This window comes from Ambystoma mexicanum, chromosome 3q (assembly GCF_040938575.1).
Source record: "Ambystoma mexicanum isolate Mex_15411 chromosome 3q, UKY_AmexF1_1, whole genome shotgun sequence".
Lineage (NCBI taxonomy): Eukaryota > Metazoa > Chordata > Amphibia > Caudata > Ambystomatidae > Ambystoma > Ambystoma mexicanum.
In genome coordinates this window covers 157,220,179-157,237,772 of record NC_090926.1, presented here as the reverse complement: position 1 = coordinate 157,237,772, position 17,594 = coordinate 157,220,179, and the positions used below count along the sequence as shown (strand labels likewise).

General features: G+C 46.1%; 1 protein-coding gene across 2 annotated transcripts in view; it reads right to left on the bottom strand.

The window, feature by feature from the left end:
- The window catches only part of LETMD1 (LETM1 domain containing 1), an 826,442-nt gene that overhangs the window by 419,125 nt on the left and 389,723 nt on the right, over positions 1-17,594 (bottom strand). For both annotated transcript variants that reach the window (XM_069653372.1, XM_069653371.1), the window contains 2 exons: positions 16,756-16,871; positions 807-889 (listed from right to left, as the gene is read on the bottom strand). In XM_069653372.1, coding sequence (XP_069509473.1) covers positions 807-889; positions 16,756-16,871 — 199 coding nt within the window. The remainder of the gene's footprint in view (positions 1-806; positions 890-16,755; positions 16,872-17,594) is intronic.

Here is a 17,594-nt window from a genome sequence, read left to right as displayed (position 1 = left end):
TTTTAGTTATTTTGCAAGAAGGATTACAAGGAGGTTGTGGCTATGAAGAGAACACCTGGCCTTCACTGACTGCAGTGTGCAAGTCACCTAGGGGTTTCCTCTTTGTTTTGACTGCATGCAGGATTGAACATACAAGGCCTGTTTGGCATGACTAGGTATAAGTGCGGATGAGTAGCCTCTTGCAAACCTTTGACATATTGTTTTCTTTGTTAATGGCATTCCGTGTGGTGTGGCTAGCATCATTGCAAAATTAAACAGAACTTTGCATATTCTGAGGCAAGGTTTAGGAAACATCTGCATATACTATGTGGAAATCCTCAAATTAAGAGCTTTGGTGCATACAGTTTGTTTTGAATGAAGTATTTTTTGCTTATAACTTTTTGACAAACAGTTCTTGGGTGCACTTTTTTCCCCAAAGAAGGAAGTAGACTCAGCAGTCCCACGATCGCCCTAGATCTTCAAATGAGTATCCCACAAAAAGATCCAATAGATGAGTGAAGCAGTGGTCATACAGCTGTTCATTTCTTAAATTAATAAAACATTCTGTTATACAGTGTGCAGTAGAAAAGTCTGCTGAGTATACAAAAAGAACCTGATCAATAGGTTTCAAATCACTGACTAGTTGGGAGAACAGGTGAGAAGGGCTTAGTACATTGCACTTTTCCTGACAATTCTGGTCTTGTGCTTTAATTACTCTTAGAGACATGGGTGATAAACATGAAAAACATGTTTTTTCTAAAAGAGCAGCGTACACCTTTCAGGGGCATTCTTTAACAATATCAACTTGAGGAACAGTCTCTACTTACATTAGCAGAAAGACGAGGTAGTTGGCAAATGGTGGGATCGAGATCAGGACAACAGGGGCTGCCTTTAGGATGTTTCTGCGAAACTGAGAAAAAGAGCTACAATTACACAATGATAGAATAACGATCTACCAAGAATTTCTTGGAGGCACACTGTGCCCATTTCAAAGAAAAATGAAAAAAGGTGTTCAATCTATAGACACTCCTGTCCCCTGCACAACAGAAGGCTGAACAATCGGCTTGCTAATCTTCAAAGATTACATTTATACATATGTTTATGCTATCCGTCTAAAACCAAAATATTCCCCAGAAGATCTTTGGCAAAAGTTCTTTACTGTTCATAGGTCAAACCAGTTGCTCTACGTGTTTCGGGGACAGTCCCCCCCTTCTTCAGGAGCTTTACTGTGAATATAAACATGAACAGGATATGTCACACCCCACATTACAAAATTCTTCAAACAATAATACATCTTATGTAGGGTGACCAGACGTCCAGGTTTTCCCGGGACAGTCTGGGGAAATCACCCTCCGTCCCGGGGTCCCGGGAGTTTTTTCATTTTAGAAACCCCGTCTGGGGTTTGCATGGTTGGGTGGCTATGGGGATTAAAATCGTAATTATTTTTCACAACACTTCAGGAATTTTGAAGTTGGAGGCTTGGCTCAAACCCCCAACCTCTCAGGTACAAGTCACAACACAATGACTGTGCCACAGAGACGGGCTTGGAAATCGCTGTACAGCAAGCCATGTAATATCAATTAGAGCTAACGCTCGTTTTGAATTAACATGCCAAGATTCATAGACAAAACTGCATAAATGACATCATATACAGTTCATAGAAAGGAGAAGAGCTGGAAATATGGTTGGGAGTGGTTGTTGGGGCGTTTTGGTGGAGGGGCGGTAATTGGTGGGCTGCGATGGGGTAATCCCTCTTTTATGTTGTTGGTCGTCCCGGTTTTTTGTTTAGGAAATCTGGTCACCCTATCTTATGATACAAGTCATTTATAACGCGCCTGTGCAGAAGTACAGTTTTCAAAGTTGATTTGCCGTATTGATCACCCTAGCACCAGTTGCAGACTAAATTGTCCACTACATTGTGATCCGAGTCCCCAATTCTGAATACACCGAAGTGCCAAACACAATCCTCCACCACCCATACCAGTGATGCAACATCAAACTAGTCTTTTCCCAAAATAAACGCTGTGTCAAAGACTTTCGAAACAAACCAAAAACATTCTAAACCAGTGTACAACACAAAACTTCATTCCACATACCTGGCACCTTCTTCTATGGTACCAAACTGAATTCCAAAACATACACAGGCTGCGTTCATCTCACGCTGTGATTAATTCAATCTACATAGTCAAAAACAGGGAGGGAAACAGTAAATACCACCTATTCCTAATACAGCCGTCTCCCATTTCAAATCTATTGCAGATATAACGTATTAGGTTTCGAGGATGCCACACCCCACATACCTTGCACACGTCTTCCCAACTAATAAGTATTTCTACTTCTCCCGCTGATAACATACTGTCCGTCATCTTCAATAAGAAAAGAAAATAAGGAGAACACCCCACCTCTTAGTTCTCAAGCCAGTGCATCAGCACTTATAACACCAAGTCTGGTCTGTTAACAGGATCGGTAACAAATACAACCATCCTATGTTCGAAGGCCCATCTACATACATCCATTAAATGTCACGCCAAGGTATACTCCTGCCCTGACTCACCTTAAGGGTCCTACGCGTGTCTCCCATGCATACATTTTCCCTTTCTCGAGCCGCAAACGCTGACTGTGTAGAAATCATTCTGCATTGGTCAACTGACTACCCGCACACTGGCGTGCATGGTCAGCTGATCTTCCTGGATTCCGACACAAAGTTAACTTAATCTTGCGCAACCCAGGCGCCATTCTTAAACATATACTGATTATAGAGACAAACCATTCCCCAATCTCCATTAATTATTTAATTTATTGTATAAGAGTTCAAAATTAACAGAACTTTTACAACATTTACAATTACTAAAACGCAAATCACACATTTCCAGCAATCTGTACAACTTAAAATAATAAAACACATCACATTAAAAGAAAGAAAAAGGGAAGGAAAAGCGAAATCATTATTCAGCAGTTGCCCAATAACCCACCTGCAGGCCCTACTCTTAAATGTACTCTGGCAATTCGCTTGCCAAAATTATCCCGATATGGCTCCTTACTTTGGGTAAGCTAAACCAGCAATAACTTCACAGTCTGACAGACTCTAAAAAGGGCCAACACTGCTGACATTGATGTGGTGTTTACACAGAACATCCAAAATCTGTCACTTTTGATGGTATCCAAGTAATGTACCATATGTCCCAGAGCCACCATATACAGTGAACCAAGTCTTGGGCATTCCATCAGCACATGCTTTGCTGTCTCGGAGTTGGTAACAATTTTACAGATCCTGCAGTATGTGGCCTCACATGGGATCTTTTTCTATGCCCCAAAGACAGACAGCACCGACAATTGATTAATGCGTAGCCGCAAATAGAAATCATGGACTTGCGGGTCAGGACAAATTTCAAGGTAAGACTCAGGCCTCATATATCGATGTACCACAGCCGCAACACTTGTATGGCTTTTCAGAATGTTAAGATGGTTATAATTACAAACCCAATCATATTTCTGTATTCTGCGCTTAAGAGCACCTTTTAAGGATTCAAAATTGGCGCAGTGGTCGTAATCGGGTTGCCATCCTACCTCCTCACAGAGCTTGTGGAATAAAACGATGTGGTTGGAATTATTATCGTCACCCCGTTTGGGCTTGTAACTCGGACCCAAAATGCTCACAACAGGACAAGCGGGGGACATTCTAGATTTCAACTTCAGACAACCTCTTCTAATTAACAACTGGGCTCTAAGAGATACTAGTCCCAGTTCCAAACAGATACATTCAACAGAAGTTGATTTGGGTAGGGATAGTACAGATATCCAAAATCTAGCTTCCACCCCATTGAGCCATTTCAGATCTTTCATTGCTAGGGCCTCAAGCCCGTACAATACTGTCAGGCACAACCACTGCTTGTAAAGCGTTATGACCCACATTAGTGTGAAACCTTAGTGTTCCTTGATGAATTACCTGCAAACCCCAGTTATTTGCCTCGCCCTACTAACCTTAGTCGCTATGATATCAGCATACCCATGAGTCCCAGAAATCTCCAACACTAGATACTTGATAAACATCACTGTTTGCTGGTTCACTCCAGAAAATCACTAACGGAGAAGTAAAATTATGTTGATCAACGACTGTCAGGGCTGTGATACCTCCCCTGCACCCAAGTTTTTGCACAATTTCCTTTCCTTATGTACACGAATTTAGGTGTGCACTGTTGGGTATTGATTTTTCCTATTTCTTTTTTCACATTTTATTTTATCAAAGGATAAATTACAAATTCAACTGTGTACTGCTTAACGGGCAGTGCCTCCAGCCCCATTCAAGTACCCCAAACAACTCCCCGGTATTCTTCCCCCACCACCTTCACCCCTGGTACTGCTTTCCCCATCATTAAACACGCTTTGGAACCCCTGACAGGTGAACACATCTGCATCAAGGCCCCCTTGGGCACCACTCCCCCCTACTGTAAAGGCACCCTTAAGTCTGCGTACTTCACCCCCTTAGGTCATCCCTAGTCATCCCATCTTTCTTCAGTCCTCGCCACTGGGACAACCACATCGATCCGTCCTGCCTGCGGGTCTGGGATCGTAACATAAAATAAAGGGATACCAATCCATTTCAAGTGGTTCGGCCCTTACATGAAGCCCTACTGTAATTCTTTCATAGTATAAATGTTTTTAGCAATATTGGTCCCTTCCCTTTTGCTGGGTGGTGGTTCACTTTTCCATTTTGTGGCAATGCAGGCCCTAGCGGCCAACAGTAAGGCTGCTGCCATTTTGGGGAGACCAAAATATTCTTCCCTCCTCCTCCTCGTCCTCTAACCCAAACAAGACCAACAGGGGGGGGATTTATTTCTCGCTATAACGTCTAGGTCTTTAATCCACCCAAGGACCTCATCCCAAAACTGTACCCTAGGGCATCCCCACCACATGTGCCAGTAATCGGATCTCTTCACAGCCCCTCCAGCATGTGGGACTTACAGTTTAGAACATATTCGACAGTCTGACCGGATCAAAATGCCACCTATGGAGGAGCTTAACGGAATTCTGTCTGTACTAGCAGGAGAGTGATGCACTCATGTGCAAAATCTACTCCAGAGGGCTTCGTTTATCTACACCGCAAAGTCTCTTGCCCACCAACCTTTCAGGTTCTCAGTGGACCCACCTCCCGCCCCAACCAAGGCCCCCTACATTGCAGATATTAGTCCTTTCATTTCAATACCCCTGTGCAGCAGTGTTTCAAAGGGGGTGAGATCTCTTATTGTCTTTTCCCTGACACTCGTCGCTGTGAGGGCCCCTTTTAGCTGTAGGAATAAGGATACTTAAAGCTTGCCTATGCCCAAGGCCTCCTCTATGTCCGTTATATCGATGAAAGTACCTTCCCTGAAGAGCTGCCCTATCCTCTCAAGTCCAGCCTCAAACTATTTCTGAAATCTTCCCGGGATTTGGTATTGCATCCCGTACTACCCGGTACCCAAAGGTGTACCAGGGGCAAAGGACATGTGGTAATCCCCTTCATATCTGCCCCTTGTCTCCAGATGTCCCATACGGTCTCCAGAATAGGGTGCTCACAAATTCTACGTGGCAGTTTGTTCCTAGGCACCCACAACCATTCCCCAACTATAGCAGGGTGCAGGCAGAAGTTGTCCAAGGCCAGCCATTGTTGGTCTGATTGGGACCTGAGGAGGGTAATTAGGATTCTGAGTTGGGCTGCCCTATACTAAAGTTTCATATCCGGGATACCCACTCACCCTTTCTCCCTGGGTAAAATCAGGGTCCCCCTGGGAATTCTCGCCTTTTTCCCCTGCCAGAGGAACTTTTGGAGGAATCCCTTTATCTCAAAGAAAAAAACATCCAGAATCCTGATGGGAAGCATTTGCAATAAGTACATAACCCTTGGAACGACCACCATTTTAATAGCATTAAGACAACCCAACCATGAAATAGTTCGCTTTTGCCAGGTCCGTCTGTATTTTGGTCATCAAAGGGGTGTATTTGGTTTCAAAAAGCGTCCCGAGATCCCTTGTGAGATTAATGTCCAAGTCTTTCAGTGTGTTTAAGTTGACCTCCAATCCGAGTGGTGTAAACCTCCCAATATCCCCATTTCTTCTCCTATCTAGTGGGAAAAGAACCGATTTGGATCTGTTCATTTTTAGCCCTAAAACAGAACCATAGTGCTCAATCAGTTGGAGTGCTGCCAGTAAGGAGACCAGGGGTTCCATTATATGTAACATGTCCTCTGCGTATAAGGCGACCTTATAGTCCACAACCCCAATGAAATTCCCATCACCCCCGGGTCATTTCTGATCCTCTGGGCGAGGGGTTCTATTGGCATGACATACAGTGTCAGGGAGAGAGGAAACCCTGTCTAATTCCCCAACCAAGTGCGAACCACTGTGAGTACCCCCTGTTTATCATGACCGAGGCCATTGAAGATGCGTACACTGCCATTATCCCTCAGATAACCCTTACCCCCCATTCCAAATTTCACCAGGACTGCCCTCAGAAAACACCACCCCACCCTATCAAATGCCTTCTGAGCATCAAATGAGAGAAGTAAAGGTCCCCCTCTATCTCTTGGGATGTGTTTAACAAGTGTAATGTTTTCCTCATTGTGTCTGCCCCGATGCCCCTTAATAAACCCCACTTGGTCCGAGTGGATCAATCGTGGCATGTACCCTTCCTATCTCGTGGCTATCACCCTGGTATAAAGCTTTGCATCCATATTAAAAAGGGAAATCCGGCGATATGTTTTATAGAGTCCCGCAGAGAAATGTCTTCTCCCGGGGCCTTCCTCAAGGGTAACCTTGCCACCGCCTTTCTTATTTCCTCTTCCGTTATAGGGGCTTGCAGTAGGTTAGTTTCTTCCTGAGAGTGTTTGGGCAGATTAATGGTCTCCAGATAGGTATCTATGTTGTGCGACTCGGGGTTCGCTTCCGAGCCATACAACTTCTCATAAAAGGCTGCAAAGGCCTCTGCAATCCCTTCCCCCCGTGGGTTCTATTGCCCCATCAGCTCCTTCAATTTTTGCCACCCACCTATTTGCGCGCTGACCCCTATTTGTGCCAAGCTATTTGTGCGAGCACCAGTAGGGAATCTGCTTTGTCCCCTTTCTTGTAAAACTACTGTTTAAAAAATTGCAGAATACAGAAAACATTCCCCTCCTTCAAGAGCCGCAGTTCCTCCCTCTTCCCCTCGCTTCCATTTCTCCCGACTCCCTGAGGGGTCATGTGCTTTCAGGTCAAGTTGTCTTATGTATTCCCTCAACCTCCTCTCCACTAATACCCTTTCCCTCTTTTTTCTCGCCCCATGAAGAATTAGAATCCCTCACTAGGTCGCCTTCTGTGCCTCCCAGACGGTTCTCTTATCTACATCCCGTGTTGTTCGTTTTGAAATATTCCAATATTTCCTTACTCATCTCCGAGTGAAACACAGAGTCGCTCCAGAGGCATTCATTACACCTCCATTTTGACCCTTTGGAGGCGAGTCCCAACCATTTTATATCCACTGTTATGTTAAGGACTTGGTCTTAGCCTGGGATGTGGTGGTCAATAGGAATGCTATTTCTTTAATATCAACAAATTCAAATTGAGCCAGTACCCGACCCGTCTCACACCCTCTTTTACAAATACCCCGGGTCACAATGGACCATGAAGGAGGCCGGTTGGTGAAAAGACAATATTTATTTTTAAAATTCACAAAAATCACACAAATTTTAATATTGGACAGCAATCACCAATGGGGTGATAATGACAATGGAAATGGAAGAAATGCACTTAGTTACCCTTCTAGTAAAACATATCCAAAGTACAATTGAATAGGAGCACTTGTTGAATTAGGATAGATAGCACCCAAGTTAAGGTTTCCCCCTGCAATGTTCCCTCAAGGAATTGAGTGGATGGAAAGAAGCAGCAGGTAGCCAGGGATAAGAGGCAGCAAACAGAATCAAAGTCTGACCTTCCATCACAAAATAAGAGGCAAAACTCTTTTGCAAAGGCCAAAAATGACACTCGGATTTTGACGTACAATTAGTAATATGTGTATTTAAATAAGGATATACATATGTTTTATCACAGTATTAGGGAGGTTAGATCACTATCAAGCATAAGGTAAGGTCTCGCAAAAGCATAAAGTTCACAAAACAGATTGAAATTGAAAACCCAGTGCAGCCGAATTCACACATGGAAAAGTTGAATTTTTTCTAGTTTTCAGTTTCAAATGGCAAAACGTTTTTTTCAAAAAACGGGTGAAAAACATTGAATCGGAATGCGGTTTTTGAGCTGGGTGATCGATGCACTGCACAGGGACAATACAGAAGTGAAAGGAGGGCTATAGCTGGTGAATTGAGAGAGATTTGGAAGGTAGAATGAGGTTTGTTTTTAGGAAAATAGAGCAGTTAAAAGAGAAAATCTGTTTTAAAATTGAAAGGCAAAGTTTACTTAAACTAATTTATCAAGACTATATTGTTAAAGAAAGCCACGGTATGTTCAAAGATTGATTCGAGACGTCAAACTTTTCCCGCCGGGTTCTGATTCATGTGGGAATTAATTTCGATTACTCCAAATATTACTTATGGGTTACAAGATAAAATGAAAGAATTGAGCTAACACCAGCAAACAAGAACAGGATGCACAGAAAATTAGAACAGTCTATACAAGTGTTACGCTCACCTGGTTCCCACGGGGGCGTCGAACGGAACTGGGCCGCTGTTGTTTCCACAAGCGTGACGTGTAGCGCCGAGATAACTGACTGGACTGGCCCGCTCAGCCTTGTTCGTCTGGCTCGCAGGAATATTCTTCTGCAAAGGAGAAGGGGAATTAACCACCCGTGGAATTGAGTGTCAACCCACCTTCCCCACTCCCGTTGTCTTCCCACAGATCACTCTTGATGTCCCCTCCTTAGTCTCACCTGATGGTTTGGAAGGATGAGCTCTCCATCCTGCGTCGACCGCCGGGGTGCGTTGATAACCAGTTACTTCACTGGCGTAGAGGAATTGGTGAGTTCCAGTATTGACTCTAAAGGCCAATTGTTCATAAGAGTTCAAATGTCTGATCTTCACTCTGTCCGATTCCTTGCAGGTTGCCGATTAATCCACTCGAAGATTTCCAAATGGCAATTGGTAAGATTCAGGTAAGTCTATTGTGATTTTCCCCTTAGGGGCCGGGGTATGTCGATGAAGCAGAGTTGACTACGCCGACCCGAGATGAGGTGAGACCCCCCGTGGTAAATCAGGTAAGTCCTTGGGGGTAGCTTGTATAGCCTTAGAGAGTCCCCTTGCTCACCTTGCTGTCTTTGTCTCCTTAGGTGTCGGAGGGCGGCCGCGAGATGGAGAGAGCGTGATGGAATGCTGAAGTACCGCCAAGCAGGCGAGTTCAGCGCAGCGCCGTAGGAATGCGAAGCGATGCTTCAAAGACTTCTGTCTTTCAGCTGTGGCGAGATGGATCAGGATTCAGGTAAGGATTAAAGTTAAAACTCCTGTTCTAACCTTTATCCTTCTTTTTCTTCTTGTTTCAGGAGTCCCAGGACTGAAGCGGGCGTGGCTGAAGACTGGAGCTGCTGAAAACACGGTGAGCGTTACGCTGCAGCAAGCAGAATAACGCGAAGCACGTGTGGCTGTCCGGGCGTGGTTTAAATAGCCTTGGAAGAAGTTCCAGGTAAGTAGTCTTTCACAGCCCCACCCAAGTAACAAAATAGTCCCTTCAGTAAAATAGTCCCTCCTAAGCCTCATTTGGCTTGAGTCTTCATGCAGCATGGTCTGTCTCAGGTGAGTATGCAGCATGGTCTGCTTCAGGTAAGTTATCAACTTTATCTTTATGAGCCTGGCGCCATAGGCGCCAGGACTGCACCCAAACAGCCCCTAACTGGGGCTTTTGGGCATGCTCCAAGTGGCATGATGCCTGTTTCCGGGGCTGCTGGGCCTGGTCTGGTCTTCCGGGGGCAGGCATCATGACAACAAGTTATCAGGGTATGGATAAGGTTGCTTAGAGAGTGGCACAAAGACAGAAGTCAAGATGGGGGAGACTGTGTTATGGGATGGGTAATACACAGTCTGCTCTTAAATTTGGGATTAGGAACAGTTAACCGGGTTCTGGACTCCAGGGCTCGGGTCACCAGGTAGCAGCGGACTCTCCTAGCAGAACAACATCTGGGCCTGGGCCACCGGATAATCAGGACAGCTGGATACAGGGTTGCACCGGGCATGCAGTTAGTGGGCAAAAGCCAGGCTGGTTTCAGGATGCTTCCCAAAAGAATACCACAGCTTTTCCCTTTGGTTTTTGGGATTTGTAGTGTAATTTCTGGATTTAGGCCTTGATGGAATGGTTAGCAATGCTTTGGCCTTGCTGGGATGGTCAGTTATGCTTTGGTCTTGCAGTAGGGTCTGGAATCTGAGTCTGTCTCTAGAGTTCTGTCAGTCACCCTTTTTATAGAGCAGGGTAGCAACATAGAATTATATGGTAGGGCAGGCTTAGCTAAGCACGCCTCTAAACAACTGTATTGGTCAGGGGTGATAGTTACCACCTTCCTCTCAGCTAGTTGGGTTTCAAGAGCCTGATGTCAGATTTATGATACAAGTTTTACAATGTCCAGAACCTCCCACAGTTACTTTAGCTAAAATCCAGTGTTGCCATAAATGGTAGTTTTGTACAGTTGGGGCATTTTAACAAATTACATAAATAGGGCGCATATTTTCTGCAGCACATGCCAGTCCAACTCTCCAGTTTGTGAGACATTGTTTCGCTCTTCTAATCATTTTTAGTGTGAAATATTCGGCCTAAAATTCTAAAACTTTATACATGTGTATGGATTATCATTAGGCATATCAATATTGATTTTCACATTTGCATCAAGTACACTTTCTGTGAAATACCCAATTCTTTGCCATTTCTGTTCCCAAGGTGGCAGAGAAGTCTACGTCTTAAATTAAAACCCACAAAATTACATTAAAACAGTTTTTTTACATTCCTGCGAATTTCTATTGCAAAAATAACCGCCTTTAAAGGTTTCTTAATAAAATAGCCTTTTGAAACAAATGGGCATCCTTTGTCCTTCACTGGAACCATTTTTTTCTCTTCAGCTTCCACCAACTGTCAGTTCAGCCCAGTGTGGGAGGGGGTTTCCCAGTTTGATTGAAGGTATATGGCTGCTTCCACTTCACAGGTTGGTGTCCCAGAAGTTCCATTTTAAGAGGCTTCAGCCACGACGAATGTCTGCCAAGGTAGCTATTAGCACTTGTGTGTTCTATCATCTACTGTGAGGGGCCTTCTGTTGCTGGCAACCCCCCAAGCAGAAAACTGTTTGGGGCTGATTTCCCCCATGTAGCCAATGCAATTTAATTCCTTATTTTATTTATTTTTGTTATAAGTTAGAGTACAGCAAACAAACAAACAAACAAACAGCCTGTTGAATAAGATCTCCCAGATATGTTTCACAGCCCAAAACCCCTTCACATTGCTAGATAAGGGCATGGCCTTATCCAACGTACACCTTTAAACAAGTATTTTTCTTTATTGGCAAAAGTACATTTAAAAATGTGATGACTGCTAACATTTTCCTTGAAAATTTGGTTTTTCTTTTCCCTCTGAATTCCGACATTGATTTGTAGCCAGAGTTAGTTTCTGGTATGCAGCAATTTGTTTAAGTACAGATCACTGAAACTGACATAGGCCCAGAGAGCCAGGGCCTTTTTGACACATTGATCTTTGATATTTTGTAGCTCCAAAAGGAAAGCGTTTCCAGTGTAGCTCAAGTAAAGCTTCTTTTTATCTCTTCAGAGCTGAACTACAGCCTGTCATTCAGGGATACTGTTCTTGTCTGCTGGAGCACAATGTGAATGTGGCTGGGCATGGCAGGGTCTCATTAATAAAAGTAGTGTGATGATGAATCAGAGGAAAAGAACATCAGAGGGGCATCATTTTTAAATGTAAATATTTCCCTTTTTCAAATGGGAAACTATGACTTGCCGCTAAGCAGTGCTGCTTTTTCACTCCCCTTCATTTGTACATTTAAGAACACCCTGGCAGGCTTTCTCAGACTTTCTTGTTCCACCCTGCCTAATATGTGCTTGGCAAGATGGTGCAGTCATCTTTTTGTAGTTGCAACACACAGTTTTGCCGTGAGGCAGTGGTGCTCACAGGAGCCAGCGCAGCCATTTTGCTGCTTCTGCTGAAGTGCAGCTTGGTTGTGGAAGGGAGTACAGCTGAGTGGGTAAATGTATCCCACAGTCACCATGTCATGATATGTCATGATCAGATCAAGATATATCGGAACGATCTGCACGCCCTGTGCCTCTTCCCATAGGTCTATAGAAATATGGAGGTAATCTATCCTCATGTAGGTCCAGTGTGGTGGCGAGTAGAACGTATAACCACATGTCTGTGGGTGGAAGTGGTACCATATGTCCCTTAACCCACAGTCCCCTAGTGAGTCCTGGAACTTGCAGCGCCCGGAAGTTCCTGTTCCCCGTACCAAAGCCTTTGCCTGTCCAAGTCCGGATCCGCCTACGTGTTAAAGTCACCTCGGTGATCAGATGCCACGAGCTTTCCACCAATATTTTCGCCATTGTAGCTTTCAGGAATCTTAACTGTCCCTGATTAGGGGCGTAAACTGTGGCAAGCGTGAACCTTGCATTTCTAATGTTTCCCAAGACCAACAGGGCCCTCACATCCACATCAGACCAAACCTTGGTGAACACAATTCTAAGTCTCTTCTTTATGAGGATACCCACTCCCACCTTTCTCAGGGGGCTGTAGCCCCAAAACTCCTGTCCGACCAACCCACATGGGACCCTTTTCTCATCGCCCTTGGAGTACCTCGTTTCCTGGAGGAACAGGATATCTAGTTCCGCCCTCTGAAATTCCCTTGCCACCATGGATCTTTTGGTGGGTGAGTTCAACCCTTTCACATTCAGAGTGCCTCTTCGTAGGCTTCCCTCCCAGGGCCTATTTTCCACTAGTGTCATCAGGTTATCCCTATCCGGGGGTTCAGCTCGTTCCACCTGTGAGACCACTGCATACCAACGTGAACCCTGCCAAAACGAAGGTCAAATGCAGGGAGGGCCCGTACCAGGTAGCCCCTCCATCCCCCCACCACAAGACCCCTTCCGCCCACTCTGCACGTCTGGCCACTCCCTGGTGGCATCACTGGGCGGTGACCGAACCACCTACCATCTCAAGCCCTCCTGCCCCCACTCAGGGGGTGGGGAATAGGGGAACTATACTGTTCAGCTTTCTGAACTTCCGGGAGCCCAAAATACATCTTCTCCTTGACCCCTTTATCTGAAACTGTCCGCCGTCCGGTTTCTGCTCCCTTGAGGTGTGCGGGGTCTTAGCGTCTCCCATTAGTTCGCTAGTGACCCTATGGATGCCCTGCTCTGTAGTGAGTCTGTATTTGTGTCCATCCATTTCAAACGAGATGGAAAACGGGAATCCCCCACCTGTATCAGATTCCTTTTTCTATTCAGCCACTTGGTGAGGGGCGAGCAAAGCCTTCTTTTAGAGAGGGTGAGGAAAGACAAGTCCTGAAAGACCGTTACCCTTGCCGACCCGTACATCACTGGGCCCTTTTTTCATGCTCTTCCCACGAAATCTTAGTTTATCGCCGTAGTTGTGAAAGCAGACAAGAACAGATCTGGGGTCTCCCGCTGCCCCCCGGCACCATGAATCCTCTCGATCTTGGATCCGCCGATGGAATCATTGTCGAAGATGAGTTTGGTGATGGCATATATAGCACTTCGGGTTGTTCCACCTCTCTATTCTCTAGATCATCCATCTTCATGAGGATTTCCTCCTCCTTCCTCTCTACCTCCGTCAGACGCACATAAATTTGGGTGTCCATCGTATCCAGGGAGGACTGGTTATGTTCCACCTCCTCCAGTCTGATCTACTCCTCCTCCAATGTCCGCTCTCATACTTCTAATCTCCTCCAAAAGAGCCGCTACATCCTTTCTGGTGGCGCCAGCTTCCTCTTCCATTATGGACCCGTTACCTCGACCAAGCGTTCCTCCCTCAGAAACCTGTGGGGCGTATTCAAAGGTTGCCAGTTTAGCCCTTGGGTTGATGTACCACAGCCTCTCGCTTTGCTCGTAATGTCGTGGACGTAGGGTGATCCTTCCGCTATTGGGTGGTACGGCACCCCCCAGGGCGGGAGGGGCCGTCTGGGTGAGAGCTGGGAGCTCCCAGATCCAGGCCCTGAGGCGCAGCTCTGCTCTCTTATATTACTGCCTTTTGTGTTTTTAGGGAGCATGGCCCATATGGTGAGCTGGTCAGTGTCCTTCAAACTTGGTTGCGTCACTCCACTGTAAGCCCCACAGAGCCACCACCCCAAACCAGGAGGTTTCTTCTGACTTCCTCGTCAGCTTCTCTGAGCCTTCTCGTGCTGGGTCTGTGTCTGTTGTTGCAGGGCGGGCACACGCCCCGTACCAGGCCTGGGAGGCCCACACCCCGTCTCCTCTTTAGTCAGTCTGGGCAGATTACCCTGCAGTTGGGGGCCTCCGACTGCAATATCCCTGGGTGTGGCTCCTCCTCCTGGCTATGCCCCCGTAGCCACTTAGCCCGGGGCACTAAAGAAAATGTCTTGGTTAGCTCAAGGAAAGGGGGGATGGGCACACGCCCCTGAGCTATCCAAGGGGCCCACACTGAAACCCCTGCACCCATAGTCCTGCACCTCTCATGAGCTTGCCTCCCTATATCGTCTCCACCACTGCCCACGTAAGAGCCCCCCCCGCAGTGTGGGCTCATTATTCTAACCCAGAGGGGTTTTAACTGCTGCTCCTCCTGTCGCCTCGTTGCGGGTGCTCCATCTCGCTCCGTGGGGGGGCCTCTCCAGCGGGCAGTCAGTCCATGCTCCACCCGCCAGGTCGTCACTGGAGGGCCCCCACCTTGTCCCGCACTCAATGTTGGTACGGCTGGGCCCCCTGCACCTCCAGCTCACTCCACCTTCCGGGGGACCCCCACCTTGTCCCGCACTCACCGTTGGTACGGCTGGGCCCCATGCACCTCCAAGCTCACTCCACCTTTCGTCCTCCGAGGTGGGGTGGAGATGGGGGGGGCAGGGCGAACTCCCCGCATGGCACCCGTATGTGGTACAGGGGACTGAGCCCCGATGTCACTCCTCCTCGAAGCCCTTCCTCACTTCGCATCCTGCTCTCTAAGGCCCGCCTCGCCATCCTTTTCGGTTCCTTCACACAGTCTGTGCCGGCACAGCTAACTCAGACATCTGGCGTCCAATCTTCTCCCGGTGCGGACCGGGGAGGCCTCAGACCCTTTTCCGCCAGGTGGGGGTCTCGATACAGCCCAATGAGGGGAGAAAAGGGGAGGTTCAATCACCCTTTGTTGTCCCGGACTCGAGAGCCGACGCAGCCAACTGCTGCACATCATGCGCCCCATGGTGGCCTCCCTCCTATTTCAAAGAAAGTCATGCTCTGAAGATATCACACATTTTTAAGGTTTACCCTCTAAAAGTTGGAAAAGAGACCAATCTTGCCCCCTCCATCCCTGCCCCCATTGTGGGCAGATTAGCGGAGCAGCCCAGCATATAAACTGTATTGTATAATCAGGGGGCCTTTACCTACCACTGTACAGGGTGACAGCGTGCAACTATTTTAGAAGCACGTAGTGTTCAATTTTAACATCATTGAGCTGCAAATGTAATCTGGAAAGAACCTAGCTTCCGGCTGCAGTCCTAATGTTCCAACTCCCAAACGCCTTGAATTCTACCCCCCTCAGTTTGCGATAGATTTATGGCATGACCAGTTTCCTTAAATAAACATGACAGTGTCCTGACCATTGTGTTCCAACCACTTCCCATAATTTTTTGACAAAGAACCTAGTCATCACACTTAAGCTCATATTTGCGCTCAATTTCATATACCTAGTGAAACCGTACCAGTGCTATCAGGCTATATTGTTAGGCAGAGGCGTTGCTAGGGGGAGCTTAGTGGGCTATAGCCCCGGGTCTTTTGGTTGTAGCCCCGGACAGAAGCTCAGAGGCTACAACCAAAAGGCTAGCTAGGTCCAGGTCCCGGCAGTTCCAACATTACCGTAGCCCAGGATCTTTGCCACACCTAGCAACACCCCCGTTAGGAAATGGCACCTTTCCCAAATGGCTAGAGGTCTACCTACTGCATGCAACTTGCCAACAGCTCCTGTGCAACTTCAAATCTCCTATGTACTCTGTCTGCTAGTGGAATGAAGAGGCTGGGGCACAGTCCACCTACATTTGCGCCCCTCACATCTCTAAAGCAATCAGCTCTGCCTTATTGCAATTGTTTTGACTTCTATCTTTGAGTAGGAGAGCACATATACATATGGATGCTTCTAAATAGTCAATCAGCCCACACAGGTCACAAGAGTTCAATTTTAGGGGTTTGTGTTGCTATTCAAAATGTATGCTGCACACAGTTCCAAGTCCCATGAAATAACTTACATTGTCTTGGGGATAGTGCCATTTTGGCTATCTTGAAATAAGGTAGGCCATCTGGCCTACCTGAGTGTTCCCTTCCTGTTGTCACCCTACCCAGGTGTCTAGAACTGGATTGTCCCAGAACCAGCACTGTAAGTGATTGTGCCTTTCTCGCCAGCATGGAGGAAAAGCCTCAAGATTTGTTTCTTTAATGCCAACCTGTTCCACACCAGTGACAATTGTTTGTACTGCTAACGTTACTCATCAAACTCATACGGGTGACAAGTATAGGTTTCTCTAGTGCCGGTTAGCCCTACAACTTCCACTTTGCCACCCAGTTCCACACATCCACAAGGATAAGGGTGTGTGTTTCTACAGCTCCAGTCAGTTCCATACCTGTCTTACTTTTTCCATTTCCCTGTAAGAAAGTTCGTGAAACTGAAGGTCTTGCTTTGCCATTTTCACCTTTATTTGTCCAACTTCTTTAGCATCCGACAATAACAACCGGAACCCTAAATTTAGTGAACAGAAAAAAAGAAAGCATTACCCTTCAATGATGAAAAACAAAATCCTCATAGCAGCTGTTAACATGGATTTACAGAACCAGCACAGTGGGAGGGATGTAGAGGCCATCCGAGTTAGGGAACGGGGTAACTGGCACTTAGGTCTGGCCAAACTCTATCAAGGTAACAAAGACTGAACAGTAAGGCAGACTTCTGTTGATATGGGAGTAGTGTAATCATACAGTTAACCACACAACACACAGAGCGCTCAAATCAAGAAATTATAGAAATACCAAAATATAGTTTACACACTTATAGTACTTAGAAGTGTGTTTCATCGATAGCTGCCTGAGATTAGAGGCATTATAAAATAGTATGTACACACACTAAGTTGTGATCTCCAAGTTAGATGACCTACACCTTTCACTAAAAATAGTACAAGATGTTCAAATTGAGGAATCAAGAAAATGTGTGAGCAGTAAAGTGAGGAAGCAATGTATTTGAATACTAAACCAAATTCTCTGCCTTATAAATATGAAGCCCCCAAAGTTTAAGCAGTCCTTCATTATGAGATAAGTAAGCCTAGTGCCTCAAGATAGTCAAAGTTCCACGTAAATACTGCCGTGGGGATGCTAGGCAGAAACCTGTGCAGTTCCCTCTGGGACCATTGCAAAAGATTTAAGACTACAGGTGTTTGACAGTAAACCCACTTGGTAGCCGTCTGTACCACAC